Genomic DNA, 26,899 nt, shown 5'->3' on the forward strand with positions numbered 1-26,899 from the left:
GACATTGAAAAAAATCTCAGGTTAAAAGAATTATACTCTCAGTTGTGGGCAGCAATCTCTGTGCTAGGTCCTTGCATCGAGGCATAATATATTATACAACTCCTTCTCTCTATGGGGAGCCTTTTTTTTATTTTTTATTTGTCTGAGGCCTGTCTGAGAAAAGTACTTACCTTCCTTGGGTACGGAAATACATTCTTTACTTAAAATAAACTTGAAGGCGGCTGGATGGCTCAGTTGGTTAGAGTGTGAGCTCTCAATCACAAAGTTGCCAGTTCAATTCCTGAAAGGGATAGTGGGCTGCGCCCCCTGCAACTAAGATTGAAAATGGCGACTGGACTTGGAGCTGAGCTGCGCCCTCCACAACCAGATTGTAGGACAACGACTTGGAGCTGATGGGCCCTGGAGAAACACACTGTTCCCCAATATTCCCCGATACATTTAAAAAAATAAATAAATAAACTTGATATTTATTTTGCCCTAAAGCAGGAGCAAAGTAATTAATTGTTTGGCTATAAATTGATGAGCTGAGAGTGATTATCTGTTAACTCACAATTTGGTCATATTATAAGAAGTGAAATTTTAAGGAAAAATAAACCTACTAAATTATTTACTTTTGCATAATGGAGTTCTGAAATGCACTTAAGAAATGTTGAAAAAATGAAGAATGTTAAATTTGAATAACAGCCAAAATGATAGGGAAATAATTTCTTGGTCGCCGTTTATAAATAGATTGGTTGGATATAAAATATTTGAAAAGTTAAGTGGCCTAGGGCAATTTATTTTTTATATCATATTTTTTATTACATTATTATTTTCTCTCTTATTATTGCTTTCTTTTCCATTTACTTTTGCCTCTTAACCCTATCTGAATTGATCTGAGGTAAACATGGGATTTTCTTAGGGCTTTCAAATGTTGTTGGGAAATGTCACCTTTAAAAGACCAGGATAATCACGTCAACAGGTCATAAGGTTTACCAGATTCTTTGGGTCTCAATATTTAAGAGCAAGTATTCCCATGATTTTGAATACTTTCTTCTCCCAGTATGTATATAAATAATAGTGAAGCCTGGGAGAAGAGTAAATAGATTTGAAAATTTAGACATCTCTTCCCACCCTTTCATTTAGAAATTGCCATTCAAAGATTAGACTCCAGAGTTCTTTGATAAAACTAGATTTAAAAAAGTATTTTGATTTTGTTCTTTTGTTTCATCTAGAAACAAAATTATCTAAGGAAAAAAAGAAAAAAAAATTACCTAGAACAACTACTGAAGTAGCTTGTGTTTTGATTTGCTGTAACAGGATTCCCCATACCCTCCCTAGGAAATTTTTTTTCTTGTCCAGAAACTATTTCAGCTTTTTTTCCCTTTCCTGTATTAAAATAAAGTTGTTTGAATTTTTGGTGTAATGCACACCTATGAATGTTTTTATAGCACTGTTGTGATGGTTTTGCAGCTTTTAAAGGCTACAGGCCATACTCTCTATACTGATAAGGAATTTTATTTAAACATTTGTTTTTATTTAAATATTGGTGCTTAAGATTTTTGAGAAACATAAAATTTTACCCATATAACCAAATATGGTTTTTAAAAATAATATGAATGCTGGTGGTAAATTTGAATTTAAAAAGTATAGATTGTGAGTTGCTTCTTAATGTACTTTATATTTCAAAGACAAGATTTTTGTTCCCAAGTTAATAATTATTTGATTTATTTCACATCCAAAGGCATTTTTTTAAATGTCAAGATCACAGGGCACATGAAATTTCACAGAGACTTTTTTTTTTTGCTTTTAACTATAAAAAGCATATTTTCTTCTCTTGACCATAAATTACTTGTCCTTAAGTATCTTTTAAATGGCTACACTGAGTGGATGTCCTGTGACTTTATTAATCATTTCCCAACTTCTAAGCATTTAAAATACTCTCATAATGTTTCAAAAGAGTGGACATGTGGATAATTATGAGCAAATCATTTTCCAAATGGTCTTTTTCTATTGACACTGTCACCCAAAACAAATGTTTCAATTCTTCTCTACATGAAGATGTGATTCTTTGATATTTCATTAGGTAGAAAATTGTATCTAATTGTTGTACTATTCTTTAGTTACTACCAAATGTACCAAATAATTGCAGTCCTTCATCTTTAAATTGTCCATGTCCTCTGCCCACTGAAAAATATATTGAAGCAGCTGCCTTTTGTTTTACTTGATTATTCCCTGTGAATTTTAGGTAACCCAAATCTGAGACCTGGGCCATGGAACAAAAGGTCACAGAATATAAATCAATTTACAGTCTGACTTAACAGAAATAAGAGTAGGTGATATTTAAAACATGCAATGCTTATCATTTGAATTGGCTGAAAAGACTAAATTCTTAATCCCCAAATGTGTAACATGATTGCAAAACAAATAAACAAACAAACAAAAAACAACTTTACTACTATATGATCCGACTATTCCACTTCTGGTTATTTATCCAAAGAATACAAAAACACTAATTGTAAAAGATATAAGTATATACACTTATGTTCATTGCAGCATTATTTACAATATCCAAGATACAGAAACAGCCTAAGTATCCATTGTTGAATGAATGGATAAAGATGTTGTATATATACACAATGGAATAGTACTCAACCATTAAAAAAATGAAAGCTTGCCATTTGGGACTACTTGGTTGGACCTTGAGGGTGTTGTGCTTCGTGAACTAAGTCAGTCCAAGAAAAACAAATGCCATAGGATTTCGCTCATATGTAGAATATCTATGTCATGCTGGATGTCATGCAGGGTATCAGCTCCCGCTCCCCACCTAAGAACACAGGATATAGTGAGGCCAGAAAGGAACACCCACAGAGCCATAGATAGGGGAGTCATACCACTATAGTCTCGCTGGCGGCTGGGTTGGAGACACAGGAAGCAGGACCCACACTGTCCACAACCTGCCGTCCACTTCTCTCTGCCAGTCAACCCCACTTGCCAGCTGCAATCCACCGTGCTAACTGCAATCCGCTTTTGCTAGCTCAGCCACCATCTTCTTGCTAGCCCCCATTTTCTGCTAGCGTAGCCACAGCAGTTATATTAGTGGCCAATGGCTCACTGGTTACAGCTGACGGCCAACTAACCACAGGTGATGGCCATGCAATCACAGTTGATGGCCATTTACTACCTAAGTGAGCACCTTTCCACATGAGGGTGAGAGCCTGGAAACTGCACTCCTGCCTCTGTCCCCACAATATATTAAAAAGAACAAGACAAAAACAACTCATAGGTGCAGAGAACAGATTGATGGTTACCAAAGAAAAGGGGGATGGGTGGGGGTGGGGCGAAATGGGTAAAGGGAGTCAATTTTATGGTGATGGATGGAAACTAGACTTTTGGTGGTGATCACGTTGTAGTGTATGCAGATATTGAACAATAAAGTTGTACACCTAACATTAAACAATGTTAAAAACGAATGTTACCTCAATCAAAAAAAAAAAAAAAAAAAATGAAAGCAGGAGGCTGGGGAAGGAATGGGGTGGGATGTCCTCTCTAAAAAACCCAAGGCGGGCAGTGTGGGTAAATTTAGGAGCTAGTTTGTGTGTATGGGGAAGGTAGGTTTAAAGCCTGTGACTCAAGATAAATTTGGGGTGGGATGTCCAGAGTGCTCCTTTGTCGCGACCTGTGTAGCCCATGGAAACTGTCCCCAGTCCCCACAAGAGCGCTGGGACACAGGAACGTGTGGGTTCCCAGAAGCCAGCACACAGGGTATGCGCTCAACATTGAGCGCTCTATCTGCGGAACAAAAGAATGAACAACAGGGAATGTCGCGATCAGCAGCCACGTCGTATCACAACAAAATTTTAACTAGCGCAGCGTCTCCTCGTAACTTCTTCAATTCCAGACGGTCCCCAGAACCTTTGTTGCGAACTACCGAAGTTGCAACTCCGGAAAGAAGACAGAAGGATTCGGACCTTGACAGGCAGGAATTTGAGCCAATGAAAAAGGAACGATGCTCATGCTTCAGCCAATAATGGCGCAGAAGGAAGTGACGTCAGCGGAAGTACGAGGGACGGACGGGGACGGGGGACGGTAAACACCGAGTCTAAACGGTTCTCCTGTGGTTCTGAGAAAAGTAGGAGGCAAGGATGTCGGAGCGAAAAGTTTTAAACAAGTACTACCCCCCTGACTTTGACCCGTCAAAGATCCCCAAGCTCAAGCTCCCCAAAGACCGGCAGTACGTGGTGCGGTTGATGGCCCCCTTCAACATGAGGTGTAAGACATGCGGAGAATACATCTACAAGGGTAAGAAGTTCAACGCGCGTAAAGAGACCGTGCAAAATGAGGTCTACCTGGGCCTGCCTATCTTTCGCTTCTACATCAAGTGCACGCGCTGTCTGGCAGAGATCACCTTCAAGACAGACCCCGAAAATACAGACTACACCATGGAGCACGGAGCCACGCGGAACTTCCAGGCCGAGAAGCTCCTGGAGGAGGAGGAGAAGAGAGTGCAGAAGGAGCGGGAGGACGAGGAGCTGAACAACCCCATGAAGGTGCTGGAGAACCGAACCAAGGACTCCAAGTTGGAGATGGAGGTACTGGAGAACCTGCAGGAGCTCAAGGACCTGAACCAGCGGCAGGCCCACGTGGACTTTGAAGCCATGCTGAGGCAGCACCGCCTGTCCGAGGAGGAGCGACAGAAGCAGGAGCAGGAGGAGGATGAGAGGGAGACGGCGGCCTTAGTGGAAGAAGCTAGGAAGCGAAGGCTGCTGGAGGACTCTGATTCCGAAGAGGATGCAGCTGCTTCCGCCCCACCCCAGCCAGCCCTCCGGCCCAAACCCACCGCCATCCTGGACGAGGCCCCAAAGGCGAAGAGGAAGGTGGAGAGCTGGGAGCAGAGTGTGGGCACGTTTGGCAGCAGGCCTCAGCTGTCAGGCCTCGTCGTGGTGAAGAAAACAGACCTGGATCGCGAGACCCCGCAGGGCCAGCGGACACCTGCCCTGGGCGCTGTGAATAATGGGAAGGCAGCTGACCCTGCACCCAAGATGCCTGGCACCTCTTCCCTGAGCCAGCTGGGTGTGTATTCAGACAGTGAGGACAGCAGCGGCAGCAACTGAGGCCCTTACCCAGGTCAGGGGGTCATATGTCCAGCTCCAGCTGGTGGTTGGGGCAGGAGGCCTTGGCACCAACCAGGGCCACGACTGGACAACGGTGAACGTCCTCTGAGACTGGCGGGGCCTGCAAGGGCTTCAGCTGAGGTTTCTTTCCTGTCCCCCCAACCACCAGCCCTTTGGGACCTCAAGGTCCTCAGCTCACGCTGCCCCCCACCTGGCACCAATTTTAGGGTTGCAACATCCCTGGAGGGATGCATCCTCTCTTGGACAGTCCTTGAGATGTCAGTCATGTTTTGGGTATGTGGGTGAACCCACCCATCCCGGGTTGGCTCCATCCCTTCCCTCCACAAAATCATCTGGAACCAGTAAAAGGAACCTGCAAAAAAAGAAAAATATTTTAGCTTTAGCTTGGGAATATTGCTGCCCCTGGACATTCGTCAAGGCAATTGAGGAGATATCAAAATCCTAGAATTGTGAATTATGTATATACAGTAACTACAAATGGAAGACATCCTGGCTATTTTTTATTCACAAGTAAAAGTGCATCTTTCAGGTGATGGACTCCAAACTCCAGACAAGCTGCTGAAAAAAATCTTTTCTGTTAACTGTCTACCCAGATTGAACACTGGGATTCTGTGGGAAGGTTGGAAGCCATCCACTCCCATGGACTGTGCTAGCAGATTTATCACAATGGATCCTTTTTTGGAATTTTTAATATACAAAATAAGACTCAGTCTGCTTTAATAAAGTCCTGTTTAATGGGTGGAAAGTTGGTCCCTATATCACTGGGTTGCAACATTAATGGTGGCTACATTATAGTGTACCTATGAGAATTCCACCAACGTGTGTGAAGAGAGGTTCTCTTTGACCATTTTAAACTTTGTTAAAAGCAGTTTAAAGGTGTGCTAACCTCCAGTAATATCTCTGGTATATACCTAAGTGCTCATGGAGCCGTTCTTCCACATAAAAATGACACTATTTGAGCCCTGGTAACAGGCTAAGCATTGCTTATGAAGCAGGTGACTTAGCACGTACCATTGCATCTAGGTGAGTTGGAGAGTAAAATACCAAGACCACTTTGGTGAGTAATTAATTCCTAACAAAATAGCATCTGGCTTATTGAGTGTGTTTTATTTTTTTAAGGAGGGCGCAGCTCACAGTGGCCCGTGCGGGGACTGAACCGGCAACCTTGGTGTTATTAGCACCACGCTCTAACCAACTGAGCTAACCCGGTTTTATTTTTTGTAGAGAACCTTTTGTATTTTCGGAGGGTTTGGTAGTGATAAGAGATGTCACCCCTGAAACTGGTGATGGGATCAGCCTGTTTCCCCTCCCAATGTGCAGCAACACCAACCTGTACACAATTACAATCATTTTATGGAATTTAAAGTCCTGTTGGCCTGTACAACCTTAATAGATGGCGGGTACAATTTTAGAGAAAGAATGAATAAAATTGGATTCCTCTTAAAGAAATTAGAAAAGCCAGCCCTTAAGGGCAGTATAAGAATCGAGCTGGCTTTAAGCTATACGTAACTGTTGACTTTGATAAAGGAGAAAGACTTGACGGTTAACTATTGCATTCCCAGCGGTAAATTCTGAAGGCAAACTAGTGAACAGCAGCTGGTCTGCCTTCTAGAAGACAGTTACAGAAGGGGAAGATGGTGTCCAAGCCAGCGAGCTAGCTGCAGGGTACTATGGCATTAGGGCTGTCCCCCAGGACACTGAAGCTATTCCACCTGGTTAGGCCACTTACTAAATGTGACTGGGCAAGTTATTTAACCTTTCTCTGCTTCATTCAGCAGATATTTATTAAGCAGCCACTCCGGGCCAGGCACTGTACTAAGTGCTGGGGATACAACGGAACCAAATAGACAAAAATCCCTGTTCTTTTCGTAGAGTATCTGTGTGGAGGGAGTGGGGGTGACGGTAATGTTTCATGTGCTGGGTGCTGATGATCTGGACGGTGTTGGTAAAAACTCATTGAGCTGTAAACTTACGTTCATTTTTCTGTGTGTGTATTTCATTTCAATATTTTTAAAAAATCCATGGCCTGTGGCGATCACAGCTATGTTAAATGAATTAAGTAAAGCATGTAGGCCTGTGTGCTTGCCACAGAGTATGCCCTCAAAAACAGTGGCTATTATTAATCCAGTGAAACTATTGAATAAAACAAACTAGGATTGGGATGGTCAAGAGAGATTCAACTGGCTCTGCCAGTAGGATTAGTGCACAGAGTCCTTCCATAAACCAGGTAGGCGTGGACCATGCATCTGTCGTGAAAAATGTGGTTTCTCAAGATCTAAAAATAAAAGCAATTTTGTTGGCACTTGCAAACTAAGTGATGCTGGGCTGCTGTGAACATTTGGAGAGGTTGTACATTGCACAAGGGCTCCATATTTAAGGGGCTGCCATTCATGTCGCAAACCTCATGGGTTTGCTTATTTATTGGAAGTTTCTGGTGATCAAGTGTCTTATTCTAACAAAACATGTTAAAACAACCTTCTGACAGATGGAAGTCAAAGGTGTGAAGAGCACCATTTTCTAACTTGCAGGGAGATGCTGCATGGAAATGCCACCCAAGAACTTGGAAATAGCTGTCCTTTAAAATGCATACACAGAGACTTGACCCTCTGGACCTATGGTTATTTTAATCACCGAATTGGAGCACTGGCCTTGGTGGTTCTGGATTACGGACATCTCCACCAGAGACAGATTCTCTGGGTTTCTGACAAGTCGTGTTTCTGAGAATAAGACCCTGACAGTGTGACTTCATTGAAGCCCTGCTCCCTCTTAGCACAACACCCTGAGTTTTTCCTGGTGAAGTGGGTTCTAGCTGGCTTCATCTTAAAGAACCATGAGAAATGTTTGTTAAACATGCAGGCTCCTAGGTCCCCAATCCAGCAAATCGGAGGTGGTCCCAGACGTGTTGAACATTCTAGGTTAGTGTAGGAATCCCTATTCTAATAGGGTTTCTAATAAGGGGGCTGAAATCAGGTGAACTTGTGCTCTCAGGTAGTCCCCTCACCTTATGGAGGGAAGGAGTATGGGAAAGTCAGAGGCAATATTTAAATTCAAAAAGGCTTTATGTGTGGTGGGAGAGGGGAAAAGAAACCCTGGGGAACTGGAGCCTGCTTTCTGCCTTTTCTAGACTGGGCCAGGGAAGAAGCTACCTTGGAGTGGGTGGGTAGAGAGCTGGTGAGTGTGCAACACTCCTGGCCCTCTTGGGGGCGAGGGGGAGGGAGACGGCTCTCATCACGAGGCAGCCACAGGTCAAAGAGCTAAGTACTCACAGCACCATCTGCCCTCTGCTCAGGCCTGGGCCTGGGATTGGGCCATTGGGCCAACACCCTGGTAATGAGATGGATCTTTGCCTCATCCTACTCTAAGGATCAATGAAGCTTTGGGGACAGACGTAAGCCAGGCACTGAAGTGCTGTGGGTTAGTGACAGAATGGGGAAATCAGCCTAGTCATCAAATTCTAGACAGTCCAGAGGGCTGGCTGCAAATGGTTCTCCAGCTCTGGGTTCCAGCCCCCAATTCTGCCCCTGCTTATTTCCTATGCTCAGAACAAAGTCCAGGGTGGAACCTGACTCTAGGCTAGAACCCCAGACCTTTTAATGGGGCAGTATCAGTCCTGGAGATGGGGCAGTGGGGGTTAGACCAAAAACAGTATCATCTTTTAAGGACCTGTTCTAAGCCACTTGCCACAGGGGAAAACTTCCAGTTTGCTCCATTCTCTATGGCCTTGGCTGCCCCACCTTGGGGAACAGGAAGGAGGGCTGAGCCCAGGCTATAATGGGACGTCTCACCTCCAGGGAGTTCAGACCTCAGAGTCTTCACTAGCTGGACTCGGGCATTTCAATAGTGCATCCCTTCCTACCACTGGGCCCAGCCCTGGAAGTGGGTCTCAGGGTGGGTGCTCACAGGGGACCTGGCGGGGGCTCAGTGCTGGCAGAACCTTCCACCATTTTCCCTTAAGAAGCAAGGGCTGCATCCTATTTTCTTGTTAAAAGAGGCTTGTCGGTGGGGGTGGGTTAAAGCCAAGAAACCAAACCAGTTCAATAGGAATCACACTGTCAGAGCCAGGTGTTGGGGGATGGGATCCTGGCAGCTGTGGGGTAGTGAAAACACAATGGCTGGGCTTGAGCTGAATGCCAGCTGCACACTTAGCAATAACAGGCCTGTGGGTGTATCGCTCGACTTGAGTCTCAGTTTCCTTTTCTACAAAATGGGGCTCACAGCACCCACTCCACAAGTATCCTGTGACCAGTACAGCTGTCATCTCCGCTGCGACTGACCGCCCAGATCTGTGCCCTCAGGACAGGCTGGGCAGGTGCCGAACCCCAGCCCTTGCCCCAGAGACCAGTCTTCCTAGTCCTCCCCTGCTCCCAGAGAACACAGTGTAAATAGATTTTGTTGGGCCACTGGGGTGTCCTTCCCTTTGGGCTCCAGGTCCAACAACTAGAAAGAACAGAGTGATCGATCAATGAGGTGTCATCAGGGAACAAGGTTCAAGACCGACAGGCCGGGCCAGGTGGAGGTGGGAATGAGCAGCAGGCACTGATGGGGTCACCAGCAAACTTTACACGACAAATAGGATGGCCTTGAGGGAGGGGAGAAAGGGGAGGGCGGGCAGCCAAGTGCCCCGGGCACAGGTGAGGCTCCGCCCAGCAGCGAGGGGCGGGGCCAGAGCACCGTGCTGGGCCTCACCCCATGCCCATGCCCACCTTCACCCCAAAACAACCCCAAGGCTGGAAGGTGAGGGACGGGAAGAGCAACGAGGGGCTCCAGGCCCCTCTGAGGGGCTGAAGGAGACTCAGAACTCGGAACAAAAAGGCCAAACGGTTTTTACTCCGTGAGCCCCGAGGAGGGCCGGGCAGAGCACAAAGTGTCTACAGAAGGGGTGAGCAGAGAGGAGGAGCTGGGGCCTGCAGCCTCCCTTCCCCGCGGAGGGAGGAGGCGGAGGCCGGGTGTGCCCTCCCCAAGGGCTTCCGAGGGCTCCAGCCCCGGGGCCCAGCTCCGAGACCCGCCCCTCTTGAGTCCACACTGCCATCCCCACATCGCATGGCTTCCCTGAAGCTTTGCCAGGAGAAACACGCTGGCAGAGGCGGAGGGCAAAGGCCGGCGCGGGCTGACGGAAGCTGATGAGTTCTCCTCAGTGAGTGCTGTGGCTTTCCCCCGCAGGAAGAGGACCCTGAGAGCTGTCTTTGCCTAGCAGAGCCGTGCCCCCCGATTCCTCGACTTCCAGGTCAGGGATCTCGGTTCAGGAGATGCTGGGTTAGGCTCAAAGCTCATCAGGGGGGCTGTGTGTGAGGGGGGATGCTTTCTGGACGCCCTCATCCTCCTCGGGGCTGGGGTCTCCCTGGAGGCCACCCAGCTCCTTTCTCTGTTTGCTGCTGCCGCCGCCTGCCGCCTTGGTCCGGCTGCTCTTCTTCTTGGCCTTCTTCCCTCCCAGGGCAGCTGTGTCCCCCTTCTTGCCGGACCACTGCTCTGCCAGGCAACCTGGGGTGGGGAGAGAGAGCTTCAACAGACGGGTCTGCTGGGAGGGGAGCACTAAGTGGGGAGCTGCTGGGACTGGCACCTGGAACTGGTGCCTGATGTGAGGCCCTGTCCCCCGCCTGACTGGGGCACCCCGGGGGGCATCTGGGCGTTCTGCGTGCCATGCTGTACCTGGCTTGCTGTACCTGGCTTCCGTGCCTCTCACCCACACTGGCCCTTCTAGCTCCCGAGGACAGACAGCCTATGACATCCTCCATTTCTTTCTTCTCTGTCCTCTCCCTCCCTCCCTCCCCGAGGGGGAGCACAAAATAAAATTGGGGCTCGAGCTGCCCTGCCCTCTCCCTCCTCACACTCACTGGTGTCCTTGCCCTTCAGCACGTGGTTGGCGCAGAGGAACTGAGTCAGGTCCTCTTCCTGGTGGTTCCTGTACCAGTCTTCGATCACCTCCTCAAATTCCTCCACCAGCACGTCGCACTGTTAACACAACACCACGCATTGGCAAAGCCCCAGCACTGACTCACTTCCAGGGGGACTCAGCAGAGCCTCATAAGCCCACTGCCAGGCAGGCGGGCAGTGGTGATTCCCCTGAGGACCCTGAAGTCAGACAGGTGAAATGACCGAAGCCCCCCAGTTCACGGTGGCCTTCCCCGGCAGCCGACCCCGTCCCCACCCACGCCTGTGGGGCACAGCAGGGTCTGGGGCCAAGGGGCCTCTACCTGCTTCTTGAGGTCGGCCACCTCAGCGGAGGTCTCGTTCCACAGCTCGTAGGGGATGTCCATCACCACCTTGACTCCTTTGTGTACCAGGTTGTGTAGCGTCTCAAAAGTCTCTGACATGCCCTGGAACAGGCAACCAGACCTGAGACGCAGGCCCTTCTCTACATCCCGCCCTCCTCTCCAGGGGCTGCTGGAGGTCCCAGGACCTAACTCTGAGAAGTCAGGCCCCTCTAAGGCTTCTCACACTTGACCTCACCTTCCGCCCCCTCTTCCGGCCTGCATCCCCACAACACACACACACACACACACACACACACCACCCCGCCCAGCCTGCCTCCCCACAACTCATCATTTCTAAAAGGTCTGCTGTTACCCTTAGGCCCTTTGACTGTATACTCCTTTTCCCGGAAATAAGTTTGCTTGGTTCTTCCCCATCACTGGGGCTGGGTATCCCCCCCACCCCATACCCAGGCCCACGCCTTGCCTCGGGTTCTTCCTAGGGCTCGTATCTTTCCTTGGTGGGAAGAGGGTACAGGCAAGGCAGGAAAGACTGTTCTATAAAAAACGTATTTCTGCCAGCTATCTAGGTTTCTGCCTGGAGACAACATACTATCTACTTCCTCTGTCTTTCCGGAAAGAATGCATACAAATACAAGCAGACATACAAATATATCCTCCTCTCCTCCAACGCCACTTTCGCACAAGCAGGAACACTTATCATACACACTCTTCTTCACCTTGCCTTTTTTTTACTTAATTATACATCTTGGAGATCATTTTGATTTAATTCCTAAAGAGCTACCTCATTCTTTGCTTTCCAGTTGCATAACAGTCCACTGAATGGCCACATAATTTATGTAAGCATTCTCCGACTGGTGAATGGTGAGGTTGTTTCTAATTTTTTTTTTTTGTATGGAAAATAACTTTAAAACATTTTCACATTAAGCAAATGTGGGTTTATTACCAACTTTGGTGATAATTTATACAAATTTTAAAGATAAAAACCTAAGACTTCTTGCTGCTTGAGACTCTCTCTCTAGGTTTCCCTGGGGTTTCTGACCCGTCTCCTTTGCTAGGAGGGTACTTAGGTGGAGAAATGTGCCAGGAACTGAAGATGTAGAGACAAAGAAATTGTAAGAAGCTCATTCTCCAGGGAGAGAAGCATTCATGCACATAGTCAGTGCCTTAACTCTTTCACTGCATTAATTGATTTCAAGTTTTTCCCCCCAAATTGTGTCAAAAATCCACAAAAAATAAAAAGTTGATATTTTGACGATTTTATGCATTTAATAACATTTTGAGCCGCTTTATACATAAATGACATTACCTTTATTTTAAACCTTTGTTATATGGTAATAAATTTACCTTTATATTAAATTTTAGCAAAAAATACTCAAAACATATTAAGTGGCATCAATTAGATAATGCAAGCCACAGGAAAACATATCCAAATGTCGCAGCAAAGGAATTAAACGTCACAGAGATAGATGCCCTGTGGGTCCAGAGGAGGGACAGGGCAATCGTGCCACCCCCCCAGGCGTCTCCTGACATCTCCTTAAACCCCCACATCCTGACTTCTCCCTGCACAAGTGCTTAGCCCCCTATGGGGGCTGCACCCCGGAGCATTGCTGCCTGTCTGAGGCCGAGGCAGGAGCCGGCTGGGCAGGCCCCAGCTGTTATCAATGTGCCAATGGCCCTGGAAAGGTCTGGCCACCCAAGAGGGGAGGAGTGCAACCAGCAATCCCCAAAGAATGGGAAGAGGCCAAGGAGGAAAGCTCCCAGGGCAGAATCTTCCAACTGCACACACAACCAGCAGACACACTTAGCCACAGGAGGGCCCGGCCCCAGCGGGGAGGAAGGGCGAGCAAATTCCCACCTTGGCAAACCGATTGCTGCCAGTCCTCTCCTTGTGCAGGCTGTAGTCTAGGAGCCTCTTGCAAATGGTCTCAGTGACTTCGATTAACCGTAAGTCCCTGCCGAGACAGTAGCATGGCAGGGACTGAGTTCCCCTCCCAGCCCCAGTGGGTCAGCGGTCCGTCCCTCCAGCCCTGCTACCCCGACACCTACGCATCTCACCAACGGGAAGTCAGAGCTGGAAGGAAGATAGGTCATCTGGTCTGGGGGGCTCTGAAATGCTGGAACACAGACCAGAGAGACACAATTTTAACAGCTCCATGGGAAGGAATTTTTAAAAATAAAGCTCAATGATTCAGTCGATTTTTTTAATAAAGCAAAATGGATTAAATTGTGGTGTTAAAAGATTTCATCTTGAAAAGATAATCGTAACTGATGGAAGTTTTTTTGTTTGTTTTTAATATTTATACCCAGTAAAATTAAAAGTTGGTAATCCTATATTAGCAAGATTTTAAAAAATTGCATTGGTCCATGAAATCCAAGAGTTTGGAAATCACTGATAAGGTCCAACAGTCTTGCTTTTACAAATTTGGAAGGTGACGCCTAGAAGGGTGAAGGGATTTAGGAAGACCACACAATTAGCTGCAGGTAGAACCAGTTGGCAAACGTAGGTCCCAGTGAGAGCTGCCTCACTTTGGGGGGTTTGCCTGGCTGGAAGGGAGAAGGGAATCCCAAGTCGCCGAAGCCTCGAGGAACAAAGCAGTGCTGGCCAGTGTGTCCCCATTCACTTACGACTTGGTGTACTTGACTCCAGAAGCCTTCCGGTCCAGGATGCCATAGCCCATGTCAAGGACCTCCTTGGTCTTGCCAGTTTCCTCAAAGGCTGACTTCAGCTCCACAGCGACGTATTTACACACTGGGGGAGGGAGCCAGCATAGCTTACTGAACGCAAGTGCCTTTGACGGCAGCCAGCTCCCAGCAAAACAGACCCAAGTGGATGCCTCTCCCAGATGGGGTCAAGTCAACGCTCGAGGCAGACAAGGGTTGAGCACCAGACCACCGAATGGAGTTTACTGGGTGAAATTTGGCTCCACGATCCACGGCCCCATATCTACTCTTGGCCCTTACCCCACTGACTTCATTTCTCCCAGCTCCTTCTTGCCACCGGCACTTACAAATGATGGTAAAACAATCATTTTACTTAAAAATGTTTCAAACATACAGAAGAGCTGAAAGCGTACAATGAATACCTATCTACTTTCCACTTGTATTCAACAGTTGTTAATAATTTGCCACAACCTCTCTCCAATTTATAACATAAAACAATGTGACAATGTATTAATATATCTCAACATTATATACATTGCTTTTGCTAAACCATTTTGATAGTAAGTTGCAGACATCATGATCTTTAACTCCTAAATATGTCCTCACGCATCTCCTGAGAACAAGGACCTTCTACCTAATAATAAAACAATTTTGATACTTGGAAAATGAACAATAATTCCAAGATCAGCTAATAATTAGTCTGTTTTCAAATTTCCCCAACTGTCCCTCAAATGTATTTTATGGCTATTCTTCCCCCCCCCCATTCCGGTTCAAGCCCCTGTTTCTCAGTCTAGTTGTGTAGGACACAGCTCCCTGGCCCGTGCTGGTGTTATGAGTCTTGCGCTCCCCCACCTTCCGCTGAGGCAGTCGGTCACCACTCATCGGTTGGCCACTCACAGCAGCTCACGGCAGCTCTCGCCGGCTGCCGGCTGCTCAGGATGGCTGCCAGCCACTCACACTGGCCACCGGCCACTCACGGCGGCACGTGGTAGCCCACAGCAGCACACAGCAGCCCACGCCAACCTCTGGCTGCTCATGGCCGCCCAGCTCCAGGGAGAGCTGTTGTTCACAATCTTAGCTGTACAGGGCACAGCTCACTGGCCCATGTGGGAATCGAACCAGGGGCCTTCGGGGTTAGGAGCACCGCTCCAACCACCTGAGCCACTGGGCCGGCCCTTATGGCTGTTTTATCACAGGATTTCATATGTTGTGTCAACAATATCAGCTCTCTATTCTTGCCAAGTTAATTTGCATGATCCCCTCCAGAGGTCTTATTTCTACTGTTTCTGTACATTCATTTTCTCATTTCCTCTTACTCTGCCTCAAATAGTTATCAAGCAAATCCTACGTGTCAGGCACTGCCAGGGAATACAGAAATGAAAACCAGGTCCCTCCCTTTCAGATACTCAGTCTAATGGAGCAGAAAGAAGTGTACACAATTCCCACTGCATAAGCAGTGGTACCACTGAGGTATGAAGTGCCTGAGGCCTTACGAAAGTGCTTACTATCCTCTATGGGCTTTGGGGCTTTCCTGCCCATTCTCCCAACTTCCCCTTAAACGCCTCCTCCCCCCCAGGAAGCCCTGCACTAAACCCATCTGCTCTTGATTTCATTCTGGGACTCTGCAGGACCATGCTCTCTCACTAACAGCCTTCAGCCATTTCGCGTGTCTGTCCAATTAGACTACAAAAGTACCCAAAGTGAGTATCGAGTTCTGGATTTTTTCTGTATCCCTCTAGTCTGGGACTCTATGTTGGACACATGATGAATACTGCTGAGAGAGACTGTGTTTGTGGTTGGGCAGTTTCTGATGCCTCTGAATAGAATATGGCCTGCAAGCAAAATGCCATCAGCGTTGTTATAACACTGATAGCAGTTTGGTAGAAAACCAATTTACCACCAAAACAAATACATCCCCTGGAGGTTCGCTTGATGAAATTTTATCACATATATGTGACTAGATGGCTTAGAGAACTTGGAACACATGAAAATTCTAAAATATAAGCTTGTGATCTCAGAATCTGCAATGAATTGAGGGTGTATCATCTCCCTGGCTCTCCATCCAGGGCCATCTGGTCTCCCTCCCCTCATTCTGTCCTGTATTCTGTGTCATCATTTCTGTGGATCCTCTGTCCCCTTCTCCTATGCCCCCAACATGTAGTATTCCAGGCCCAGGGGATGGAACCCGTCAACCCATCTCGCTTCTACTCATCAGCCACAACCTTGCTTCCCAACTCTTCCAAATCTCACTTCTTCGAGTCCCACTCTGGGAACCAGGAGAAGGAAGGCTCATGGAGACTCATGGCACAGACCCCAGACCCTCAGGGACATCTACCCACTCTTTTTCTGGGCAACTTCTCCTTCCTCTGTGCCAATGCCTGTTCCACTCAGGTTACTAAGCCAGGGGGCAGGCGTTGCGGGCGAGACACAGTCAGCATTTAATAGCAAAGATGTAACAATGATAAATAAAAGTAAATACACTGTTAAGAGGAGCTGGAGTTTGCCAAGCCATCTTGTGACTGAAAATCTCCTTTATTCTTATTTTTGTTTTTTCGAAAATCCCTTTTAATCTTTATCAAGTACCTACAAAATGAGGTACTTGCCAGCTCTATGCTTCTAGGAGTCTGTGAATGCCTCTAAGGTAAAGAAATGTGAGCTTCTTAGGCCATGAGGATAATAAGAGGAACAGTAGGGCCTCTTTGATAGCAGAATAAAATAGAAAACAGAGAAGAGGAAGTGAAACCCTCAAAGGATGTCGGTTAGAACTAGAGGAAGAGTGAAAGGAAAGCATCATAACACTCTATCTATTCAAGGGAGCAAGGGAGAAGGTAGAGGCTGGAACCCATACTGGGAGACCTACAAGTGAAGTCGGGCCCTCTCTGAACATCTCACCTTTAATCTCTCATGTGGAAGGACTGTGTGTCCTATACCACCCCACCCCCACTTCCCAGTGCTTAGGGAACATCTGGCCTGCTATAGGCTTTGAATTGGGATGAAACAGATTTATCGTCAACTGTCTGGGAGGCCTGGGGTTAGGGAGGTCGGCAGCAAGGAATGACTGTAAAGGTCTGAGGAGAAAACTGAGAAATGGAGGGAAGAAGAAAAGGTGGGCCTTCATAGCGCTGGATCCCTGCTTCGTGCGCAGGCATTCCTCTCTCTCTCTTGCTCTCGCTCTCAGGCTCTCTCTTGCTCTCTCCCACTCTCTCCCTCTCTCTTTCTCTGGGATACACTCTTTCCTTATTCCTAAAATCTTCCTCCCTCACCAGGTTCCCCCAGGCTCTATTCTCCCCCATGGCCTCAGACCCTCCTCCTTCCTCCACATCTCCGCCCCCAATTATTAATATTTATTCTAAATGTATTTATTGGGAGCCCAGGAGGCACTGTGTGAATAAATCCCTGACACAAGGTCTCTACCCTCAAGGAGCTCACAGCTGGTGGGGGGACAGCCAATTACACAAATTAGGCTGCAGTGAGGGCACAAAGCGGGGAGTCTTCTTCCCCTAAGACCCATCACATGAATCTTTTCAGTTCCTCAAACTTGTCCTTTGCCTCTTAGACTGTAGGCCTCTGCATCTGTGGTTTCCTGAGTGGGACTCTCTTTTTACTTCTCTTCACCCGGCTAAATCCTAACTACTCTTGGGCTTCCTATACGAAGCTTTTCCAGACTTCCCTCTACACCCCGCCTTTCCCCCCATCTCTAGGCTGGACTAGATGCTTCTCATGCAGCCCCAAAACCCCTGTACCTCCTTTATCACCATCTACTACCCTGGATGATAATTGCTTGTTTTTACCGAGTTGCAAGCTCCAGGTGCACCGAAACCTGCTCTCTCTCCCGCCCCTGTATGCCCAGCGTCCGGCACAGAGCCAGGCACACAGTAGGTTTAATGAAGAGGTTCTCACCCAGGGCCTTTCACCCCGACTCTTCTCCGCAAGCCCCGCCCCCCCCAGTAGGATACTCCTGCGGGCCCCGCCCCCTCACCTTCGCATTTGCTGGGCAGGCGAACCCAGTCGGTTTCCTCGGCTTGGGCCTGGCTTGGGCCCAGCTCCGGGGCTGGCAGTAGCAGCAACAGTAGCAGGGGGAGAAGCAGAAGCCAGCGGGGTCCGAGCCGGGACGCGGGCTCAGGCAATGACTCCATGGCCCAGCCACACCCGACCCGAGCGCACCGGCTACCTTCCCTCCGGCTGCGCGCGCTGGGCAGCTTCCCGGAGCCGCTTCCGAAACTGCACACGTGCCTCGGCGTAATTTGGGCAACAGCAAGCCCGGGGCCCGCTGGTTCCTCCGGCCGCCTCCGCCCACCCCCAGAGCCAAGGAAGTCCTGCGGGCTGTTCAGCCAATGGGCTTTTCGGGGTTCACCCTCAAGCGAATGGGAGGAGAACTTTTCCTAGGCTTCGGCCAATGAGAGAGCGGATGGTGTCCTCAGTGACCAATAGCAACATCTTTTCCCACCCCCTAACGGAGGCTCTGGGAGGGACCGGAGGACCAGGTCCAGGAGAGGGGAAGCCGCGTGTTGGGTCTGGGAAATGTGCGAAAGGCTGTCTTCACTGCCTTCTCTTCCTCCTCGCACGTCACTTCCCTCCTGGGGTCATAATGCAGCAAGCTATAACTGAGCACGTTTTTAAATGATTATTGTTGTTGTTGTAATTGCCAGCTGCTCTTGTAGGCGCTGTGGGTGAGACCAGGAGACTCAAATAGTTCCCAGCCTTCAAACAGCTTTCCCCCGCCCCTTATTTGTTGTTGTTCAAACAGCTTTCTTAGTGCCCCGTAACCTTAGATTTGTCCCAGTGAGAACTGGAACAAATCACTTCTTATCTGAGCCTCAGTTTCCATCTGTACGATGACTGCAAGCTTGCCTGTTGCTGGGAAGTTCAAATAAATTGTAAAAAGTTCACGCATTAATTTCCTTTTTAGTGTGTAACCTCGGTCCCTTTTGCTGCCCTATTATTTATTGCTTTGGCTTCGGAGCTCCCAGCAAGCAGGGAATTGATTTATCTAGGCCCAGGAGCCCTCCTGGGAAACAATATTAAGCCAGCTTCAATGGGGGTTCAGAGTCTGGAGCAGGGCAGGATTGGAGAAATTGGGGCAAGTTGGGAAGAGAGGTGTTGACACTAAGGGAAGCCCTGCTTCCAGAATGAGAAGACATTTACCGAGGCAAGCATGAGTTTGGTAGGAGCTCTGGGCTCAGCATCTGGGCTGAGAGCTGGGAAGGAACAATGACTGGAGAAAGTCTGAGGCTATGGCTGGACATGTCCCCACCAGGACTCAGCCTACCCCCTCCTCAGTCTGTGTTTTGGGCAAGGAGCAGGCCCTGGGGGGTTGGTGGACGGATTCATTCCCCAAAAGTTGTAGGACACTCCCCACCTTGAAGAATCCAAAAAAGAAGTAGAGAATCTTCTTACAGGCTGGTGAGAGATGAGCAGTGGAAGAGACTGTTTTCATGGGCCAGCCGCTGAGAAGGCACAAGGAAGCTGGAGGTGTCAGTGACACCATATTGGGAGGAGGGGGGAAATGTTAGAGCATAGTTCCCCACCATCACCTTCTGGGAAAGAAGACTAAGGTAGCACCATTTATCCAATATACTGTCCTGTGCTTCCCAGGGGACATTTAGATTGACATGAAAGCACCCAGAGATTCTTGAGGTGATTATTGAGAGGAACCCCTAGGAACGGCTGGATTTCCTGCCAGCTCTGAAGAAAAAGGGGACACAGATGTTACACTCTATCGTGGGGGCCTTATATTTTATCAGGGCAAGAATCCTCTTTAGGAAACAAAACAAAAACCTCGTTAATGCCTGGCTCAGAGTTGATGCTTAATGAATGTTTGTCAAATGAATAATGACCCTTAATTGATTAATAACGTGTAAGTTTGGAATTACCATCCGTGCTCTTGGCGTTGGACACAGTCCTGTTACTCTGGGATCTTGGCCCTGTTCGCCTCTGTCGAGTCTGCACAAGACTTCACAACAGGCCCAGCACCTCACCTTCCTGTGTTCCTTACCCTGATCTCTCACAGAGCTTGGGCCAGGATGAGGAGACAGAGAAGGGGCCTTGCCCCATGCCCGGCTATGGGGTCCGGAGACAGAGGGGGGACAATGTCCTCCTCAACCCTCAGCTCTACTCTGCAATTCCCAGGGTCTCACCCTAGGGAAGCCCTGTTCCTCAGGGGAGCCTTCCCAGATTTCTGCCTCCTCTACACCTGCCAAATGCCCTCCTCCCAGAGGAGACATGAATTAAAATAGTTTTCATTTGCTTGTGTTATTTAAGTTCTCCTTTAATTGCACCTCAAATGACCCAGTGCTTGGGTCAATCACCACCCTCAAGAGATTCCCAGTCTGATGGGAGAGATGCAGCCTTTTCCCTCAGAAAGCCCTCAGTGGGAGCGGGGAGACAGAGTCCAGCCCCTGGGAAGCTCGATCTGCAGGCGGAGGCAGGTCACGCACAAATGCTCCAAGGCTGGAGGCCCGGATACTGATGAGGGTGGGTCCTGAGCACCAGGCCCAAGCTGGGGCGGTTGACAGCGTCCCCTCCTCTCAGACTGGGCTCCTGGGATCCGGCCCCTGAGGGCGGGTGTGCACCCCGCGGCCGGCCAGGGGCTGCAGCGCCTGCGGGGCGGACCGGGTGAGCCCTGGGCCTGTGGTGCCCATCTCACTGTGGGGACTCCAGTCGCTGGGGGCGGAGGGCTTCCCTACCCGCAGAGGCTTCGGGACCGTAGGGGGCGCAAGGAACACGGGGTCCCGCGGGCCAGGGGCCCGGGCCGGGTCCCCTCGCACGGTATGCAGGTTGCGGAGGTGGCTGCACGTCAGGAGCACGTCAAACAGCAGCAGCTTGAAGAGCAGCAGCCGCAGCGCCCCCAGCCGCAGCGCCTGGCCAGGCATCCCTGTGGGAGGGAGAGGAGCGGGTTTGGGGCCCAGAGGCTAGCCCTCAGACCCCACCCCCAGGAGAATCCTCTGCCCTTGCCGTTCCTCCTCACCTTCGCCCCCCAAATCCAGGGAAAGTCCCTCCTTGTGTCTAACCTAAGCTCTTACGGGTATTAATAACAAATACCTGCCTAGCCTTCATTTTATTTTATTCACTAAGGACTAGGAGGAAGTAGGCCAGGCAAAAATTAGCATCCCACGCAGAGGAAGGACAGTAATCGTGTCAAAGGTCTCTATTTTGGTCAAGAAGAGAACCTGACTAGTGACTGTCCAGCGGGTGGTGGGACTTTTCCACCATCCAGACATTCCCCCAAGGCTCTGATGCTGAGACCATCCATCTGCGCTGCCTAAGGAGAACTTCAAGGGCTCTTCTGTTAGCGCTCACCTGTGCTGCTCCACTGGTGTCCAGGAACTGGGCTGAGGTCAGAGGATCTATCCCCATCCTACCCACTGGGAGGCAGAGGCCCAGGCTGGCCATTGTACCAACCCAGCAAGGCAGCCTCTTCAGGGGACACCCACCAACCCCCAGTGGGACCCATCAGGCCACAGCCCAACAGGGCCCAAGGTCCTGGTTCCCAGTACTCACCCCTGAGGGGCTCCCAGAGGCAGGTCCTGGCTGAGGAAGTCTCTCCTGCCATCCAAGGAGAAAGGAGTGAGATTTAGGATGGGCCATGCTATTCCCCAGCCCTGGCCCAGGGCAGCTGTTCAGGGCATGTCGGATAAATGGACAAATGAACCATCAGTGGGAACCCTGAGCCCATTTGCTGCAAGTCCTCCAAGGGTTGCAAGTCTCCCTCTCTCCCTGCTGTCCCTGGGAGAGTTTCAGCGCTTTCAGACAGGGAATCGATTTTCTTAGCAGCCTTCTTTGGACAGCAGGGCATTTATTCAACAAACATTCCCAATCAGAAGGTGACAAAACTAACATAATCCAAAAAAGGAAGTAAGTCATCTGGTCAGTAATAATAATAACTAGTTTTGGACATATTACTTAACCTCTCTATGCCTGTAAATGAGGGAAATAATATGACCTACTTCGTGAATGAAATGTTTACAATTGTGCCTGGCACAGAGTAAATACTGAATAAGTAAGTGATGATGATTTATTATTTAATTTTGTTGATTCTAATAGGTAGGGTGTCATATATAGGGTGACATATAGATACATATAGATATATCTATATGTGTCACCCTAGGGGTGTGTGTGTATATATATATATGTATATATATAGAGAGAGAGAGAGAGAGAGACAGACAGACAGACAGACAGACAGACAGTAGCTTTGGTGTGATATGGTTAGTACATATACCTTGATAACATATACTATTTATAAGTATATATATTTATAAATTTATATATATATATATATATATATATATATATATACACACACACACACACACACACACACATATATATGGCTATATATATGTGTGTGCATGTGTATCTATATCTATATATCTCAACCCCAGGAGGGAGGAGGCATTATTACCTCTTGGAAGTCATGCATCAGAGCCTGGATTTGAATGAGATATCACAGATGCAAATCACAGGACTCAGGGCCCTGAGGCCACCCTGCTCTGAGCCCAGGCATCACCTTACCTAGATGGTTGGCACTTGGACACCCTTCATGCCCCCCTCGCCTGTGCCTGTCCTCCCTCCCACCATATCCTGGTTCCAGGGTGTGTGAAAGGGACAGGAGTCATCCAAAGGGCCCCAGGTTCTGTCCCCACCTGATAATTGTAGGGGCTGTGTGCTCTGGCTGTGGCCCCCAGCCCCAGGCCCAGTGTGGCAGGCCAAGGTCTCCCAGGCTGCCAGCTCCTCAGAGGGCAGGGATAGCTGGGCCAAGCTAGCCCAGGTGCCGTCCGCTGCCGGGGAAGGGCCGTAGGTGAAGGCATCCAGTGCACTGCCATTGCCAGCTGAGAACCAGATGGGGCTCTCGAGGCCTGGGGGCGCAGCATCGAGGACCAGGCAGACCACCAGCGTCTGCTGTTTCCCGTCCACAAGCAGGGTGATTGGAGGGGCCAGAGAGGGGAAGGGTGTGCCGCTCACACCTGCAAGAGACCACGCACCTGTGGGGACCAGCTCTATCTGTGCCCTCCCAGGCCACCATCTCACTGTGGCTACTATGCTGCAATCTATCCTCCCACCATCCATCTATCCTTCCATCCACTCATCCATCACTCTCTCCTTGTATTTACCTATCTAACCACCATTCCTTCCCTCCATCCTTTCTTTCATGCATCTATTCATCCATCTTTTCTTCCATCATCCATCTTTCCTACATCTCTTCTCTCTACCTTCCATCTCTATGTCTGTCCATCCATCCATCCTTCCACCACCTGGCTATCATATCTGAACCTTTCTGTGACAGGTACTGGGGATACAACACTAGCTAGTTAAGATATTGTCAGGGCCGGCCCAGTGGCTCAGGTGGTTGGATCACCAAGCACTTAATGCCAAGGTCACTGGGAGTACTGCTGTGAGCGGCCAACCGAGGACAACAGCGACCGACTGCCCAGCCGGGGGGAGCGCAAGGCTCATAACACCAGCACGGGCCAGGGAGCTGTGTCCTACACAGCTAGACTGAGAAACAACGGCCTGAACCGGAGTGTGTGTGTGTGTGTGGGGGGGGGGGGGAGGCAAAAGAAGAGGGGATAAAAAAGATATTGTCCCTGCTTTAAAAAAAACAAAAACCTTTTATTTATTCAAGTGTTTTTCCAGGATCTATCAGCTCCAAGTCAAGTAGTTGTTTCAATCTAGTTGTGGAGGGCGCAGCTCACAGTAGCCCACGTGGGGATCGAATTGGCAACCTTGTTGTTAAGAGCACTGCACTCTAACCAACTGTGAGCTAACCGGCCACCCCTGTCCCTGCTTTTAAGGAACTTGTCCCATGGGAAAGACAGCAGATGCATAAATAAATACTTATAATACCTTGTTGTGCCAGCTTCAGGAGAGTGGTTGCCTCTGGGGAGGAAGGGAAGGAAATACGATCTGGAAGGAGATCAAAAGGGACTTCAAATATATCTGTAATTTTGGTTTCTTTTAAAAAAATATCTGATTCAAATGTGGCAAGATTTTAACCATTTGTTAATCTGAGTGGAATATGCATAGGTGTTTATATTTTTCTAGATTCTTTTCTGTAAGTCTAGTATTTTTTAACAACTTTGTTTAGATATAATTCGTGTACCATGCAGTTCACTCATTTAAAGTGTATGTCTGTAGTCTTTCATAATTAAAAAAAAAAAAGTAAGTCATATGTGTACTGCAAACATCGGTCCTGTATTTTCCAGAATAGTCCTGATTTTCCACAAATGTATTCTTTTCAGCAAAGATGACTCATTCAATGTATAACAAAATATTATTTTTGAATAGTTGGATATTTTTTCCACATAAATGAAATCTCAAAGGTTAAAACTTCCAAACAAATTCACACCATGAGTGAAATGCAACCAGGGTAAAGAAATGCCCCAGGGTGCAAGAAAGGATGCCAGAAAATCTTATGGGGATTTAGGGGTGTGTGTGGGGGTGATCATGAACGATTTCTAGAAGGTCAAATAACTGACCTAGTAGCATGTAACTGGCAAGTAGCCCACTCAGGATTTGAACTCATATCTGTGACTCCAAATCCCACAGACCACCCCACTTGATAGGATGACGAAGATTTTGCTAGCTGACACAGTGGACCAAGCCTGGGCCCTGGCCTTGGACAGAGTTGATTTGACCCTGCCTCATCCACTTAATGTACTGAGTCTCTATTGCCCCATCAATATTATGGGTTTAATAAAAGCAGCCCCTTAAAATCGGTTCGTGACTGTAAAACACCAAGGCTGATAAGTATTAGTACTATTATCAATACTAATAGTAATAAGGCATTGCAAACAAAGGGAGTAGAGAAGGCGGCGAGTGAGCTCCAGGAACCTCAGCCTCCTGAGCCTTTCGGTTGTAAGAACAGAGATATGCTCCACGTTAAGGTCAGCATCCACCTCCTCCACGCAGCCTCCCAGATTGCTCTTTCTCATCCTGGCTACTTCCTTCCCAGATCTCAGGCCTCCTGCCATGGGCATTCTCTGCTCGACACGGGTGTGATTTATTTTCCTGTCTAGGGAGAGCTGGTGACACACTGTGGCCCACCTTTAGAGAAAGGAGATGCCTTAACTCAAAGGTCAAGGACTTTTTCCCACCAAACACATGCAGACAGGCACATGCTTCTAAATGAAGCTGGAATTCTCAAACTTGGGGTCCTTTGGCTTGATCTTTGGAGGACCTGGGAAGTCACGGAGGCCCTGAGAATTCTCCTGAGAGCCCATTGATAAGGGGGAGCTGGGAGTGAAGAGGAAACACTCTGAGCCCTGTTGGAACAGGGCACCCTGAGGGCAGGGACCAGGCCAGGAAGGACAGGAGAGGACCTCACCAAGTTGCCCATGTCCTGTCACCCCGTATCACATAACACAGCCCTGGCTACCCCACTCCCAACCCCATGGACACCCATCCAGCTTGCTCTTGTCTCTCTATACCTCCAAGAGGTGACTGCCCTCCCTACCAACACTGTGGCCTCCAGGGGAGCAGGACTTGGGGCCAGAGTGAGGTAGCTGGGAGGTAGATTACAGTGGGGAAGGGATGACTGTCTTCTGGCGAGACCCTCCCCAGGAGGCCCCAAATGCCTCTGTCCTTCATCCCTGCATCCCACCCACACCCAGGGAACCCAGGGCAAGGGAAGAGGCTTGGGCAGATTAATTGGGACACAGAGAGGGATCAGGGACGGGGCTCACCTGTGGGCAGGGCTGGACACCCAAGGGCTAGGAGAAGCAGCAGCCAAGTCCCAGCCATGGGCCACCTGAGAGGAGTCAGGACCCAGCTGCAGACCTGAGGTGTGGGCTGAGGGGAGGAGGCACCCACAAGACTGCCTCCCAGGCCACAGGCCCAGCTGCACCTCAGCTGCTCCACCACGGAGCCGTTTCCCGGTGAGGGGCCCCTCCCACTTCACCCTGGCCCCCAAACCCCATCCTCTCTCACGGGCCAGGGAACTCCAGGTGCCACTCCCACAGCAGGAGCCAGATGCCCACACTCCCTCCCATCTGAAGAGCACTTCACAGTATGCAAAGCCTTTTCCCAGTCACTGGCTCTACCCTTTACAGGATATAGAGCACGAGGTGGTATGTAAGGGGCTTAACATATAGCACTTGGTCCCATCCACCCAACTACTGTGAGTTCCATTTCACAGGTGAGACAACTGAGATTCAGAGAGAGTGAGTGACCTCCCAAGGCCACACAGCTGGCAGGTGGCAGAACCAAAGCTTGAATTGTTTCCTGACGGCTAGCCTTAATATAGCCAAAGTGACTAATAAACTTATTTCCATGTTGTTACACCTGCCCCTTTTTAAATAGAATTTATTTTTTAGAGCAGTTTCAGGTTGACAGCAAAACAGCAGAAGGTTCAGAGAGTTTCCATATATTCCCTGCACTGACACATAAAACCCCCTTTTAAAAAAACAAACTTTTATAAATGCCATTTTTAGTGACTCCACTAAATTTTAGCTAGCTGTCACTTTGACCCTGAAACTTCCCATCTGAATATATACCTTAATGAAATAATAAGAGATTCAGTCATTATAAGACAAAGATATATGCACAAAAATGTTCTTTGAAGTATTATATTTAAAGAGCAAGAGCAATTGGAAATAACCTAGTTGTTCAATGCTAGGGGAAGAGTTCAATGAATTCATGTTTGGTGTATTTATATTAATGAATATTATACAGCAACTTTTCAAATCATATTTTCAAAGAATGTTTAATGACATGGGACATAGAATAGAGTTTGGTTCAGAGTGTGGGCTGTGAAGTCAGAACGCCTGGCTTTCAATCTTGACTATATTATTCAGGAGCTGTGTGGCTTTCACCAAATTACTTACTTCCCTCATCCTCAATTTCCTCATCTGTACAATGGGGTTGGTAATACCTCCAAGGGGTCCTGTGATATTTAAACAAGATAATCTGTGA

The 26,899-nt window shown here is 48.4% G+C and overlaps 3 protein-coding genes across 4 annotated transcripts; 1 reads left to right on the forward strand and 2 right to left on the reverse strand.

Moving 5' to 3' along the window:
• The first annotated feature begins 4,031 nt into the window (after positions 1-4,031).
• On the forward strand, positions 4,032-7,086 carry YJU2 (YJU2 splicing factor homolog). The gene has a single exon (XM_019738393.3). The coding sequence runs from the start codon at positions 4,125-4,127 to the stop codon at positions 5,091-5,093; it is 969 nt and encodes a 322-aa protein (XP_019593952.1). The 5' UTR covers positions 4,032-4,124; the 3' UTR covers positions 5,094-7,086.
• Positions 7,087-9,921: 2,835 nt separating this feature from the next.
• On the reverse strand, positions 9,922-18,296 carry CNPY3 (canopy FGF signaling regulator 3). Its single transcript, XM_019738395.3, has 6 exons — positions 17,967-18,296; positions 13,952-14,075; positions 13,182-13,278; positions 11,306-11,428; positions 10,946-11,063; positions 9,922-10,592 (listed from the first exon to the last, which is right to left on the reverse strand). The coding sequence occupies exons 1-6, from the start codon at positions 18,121-18,123 to the stop codon at positions 10,375-10,377; spliced, it is 837 nt and encodes a 278-aa protein (XP_019593954.2). The 5' UTR covers positions 18,124-18,296; the 3' UTR covers positions 9,922-10,374.
• Positions 18,297-20,382: 2,086 nt separating this feature from the next.
• PTCRA (pre T cell antigen receptor alpha) lies at positions 20,383-25,851 on the reverse strand. 2 transcript variants are annotated; one of them, XM_074332970.2, is made up of 6 exons: positions 25,672-25,851; positions 23,834-23,893; positions 22,633-22,953; positions 21,488-21,532; positions 20,674-20,861; positions 20,383-20,586 (listed from the first exon to the last, which is right to left on the reverse strand). In XM_074332970.2, exons 1-6 carry the CDS (start codon positions 25,727-25,729, stop codon positions 20,515-20,517), a joined length of 744 nt encoding a protein of 247 aa, XP_074189071.2. In that variant the 5' UTR covers positions 25,730-25,851; the 3' UTR covers positions 20,383-20,514. The 2 variants fall into 2 exon arrangements, with proteins under 2 accessions (XP_074189071.2, XP_019593893.3); XM_019738334.3 differs by having other exon boundaries at positions 20,383-20,861; positions 25,672-25,849.
• Positions 25,852-26,899: the final 1,048 nt, after the last annotated feature.

The sequence above is a fragment of the Rhinolophus sinicus genome, chromosome 2 (genome assembly GCF_057876585.1).
Source record: "Rhinolophus sinicus isolate RSI-liver-muscle chromosome 2, RSI-T2T, whole genome shotgun sequence".
Classification (NCBI taxonomy): Eukaryota; Metazoa; Chordata; class Mammalia; order Chiroptera; family Rhinolophidae; genus Rhinolophus; species Rhinolophus sinicus.

Coding starts and splice junctions, on each gene's coding strand:
- PTCRA (XM_019738334.3), bottom strand. CDS start 25,729: ATGGCTGGGACTTGGCTGCTGCTTCTCCTAGCCCTTGGGTGTCCAGCC. Junction 21,533..22,632: donor ACAGCCCCTACAATTATCAG/GTGGGGACAGAA, acceptor CTTGGATGGCAG/GAGAGACTTCCTCAGCCAGG. Junction 20,862..21,487: donor CCTCTGGGAGCCCCTCAGGG/GTGAGTACTGGG, acceptor TCCCTCCCACAG/GGATGCCTGGCCAGGCGCTG.
- YJU2 (XM_019738393.3), top strand. CDS start 4,125: ATGTCGGAGCGAAAAGTTTTAAACAAGTACTACCCCCCTGACTTTGAC.
- CNPY3 (XM_019738395.3), bottom strand. CDS start 18,123: ATGGAGTCATTGCCTGAGCCCGCGTCCCGGCTCGGACCCCGCTGGCTT. Junction 14,076..17,966: donor CCTGCCCAGCAAATGCGAAG/GTGAGGGGGCGG, acceptor TCCCTCCCCCAG/TGTGTAAATACGTCGCTGTG. Junction 11,064..11,305: donor TGGCCGACCTCAAGAAGCAG/GTAGAGGCCCCT, acceptor TTGTGTTAACAG/TGCGACGTGCTGGTGGAGGA.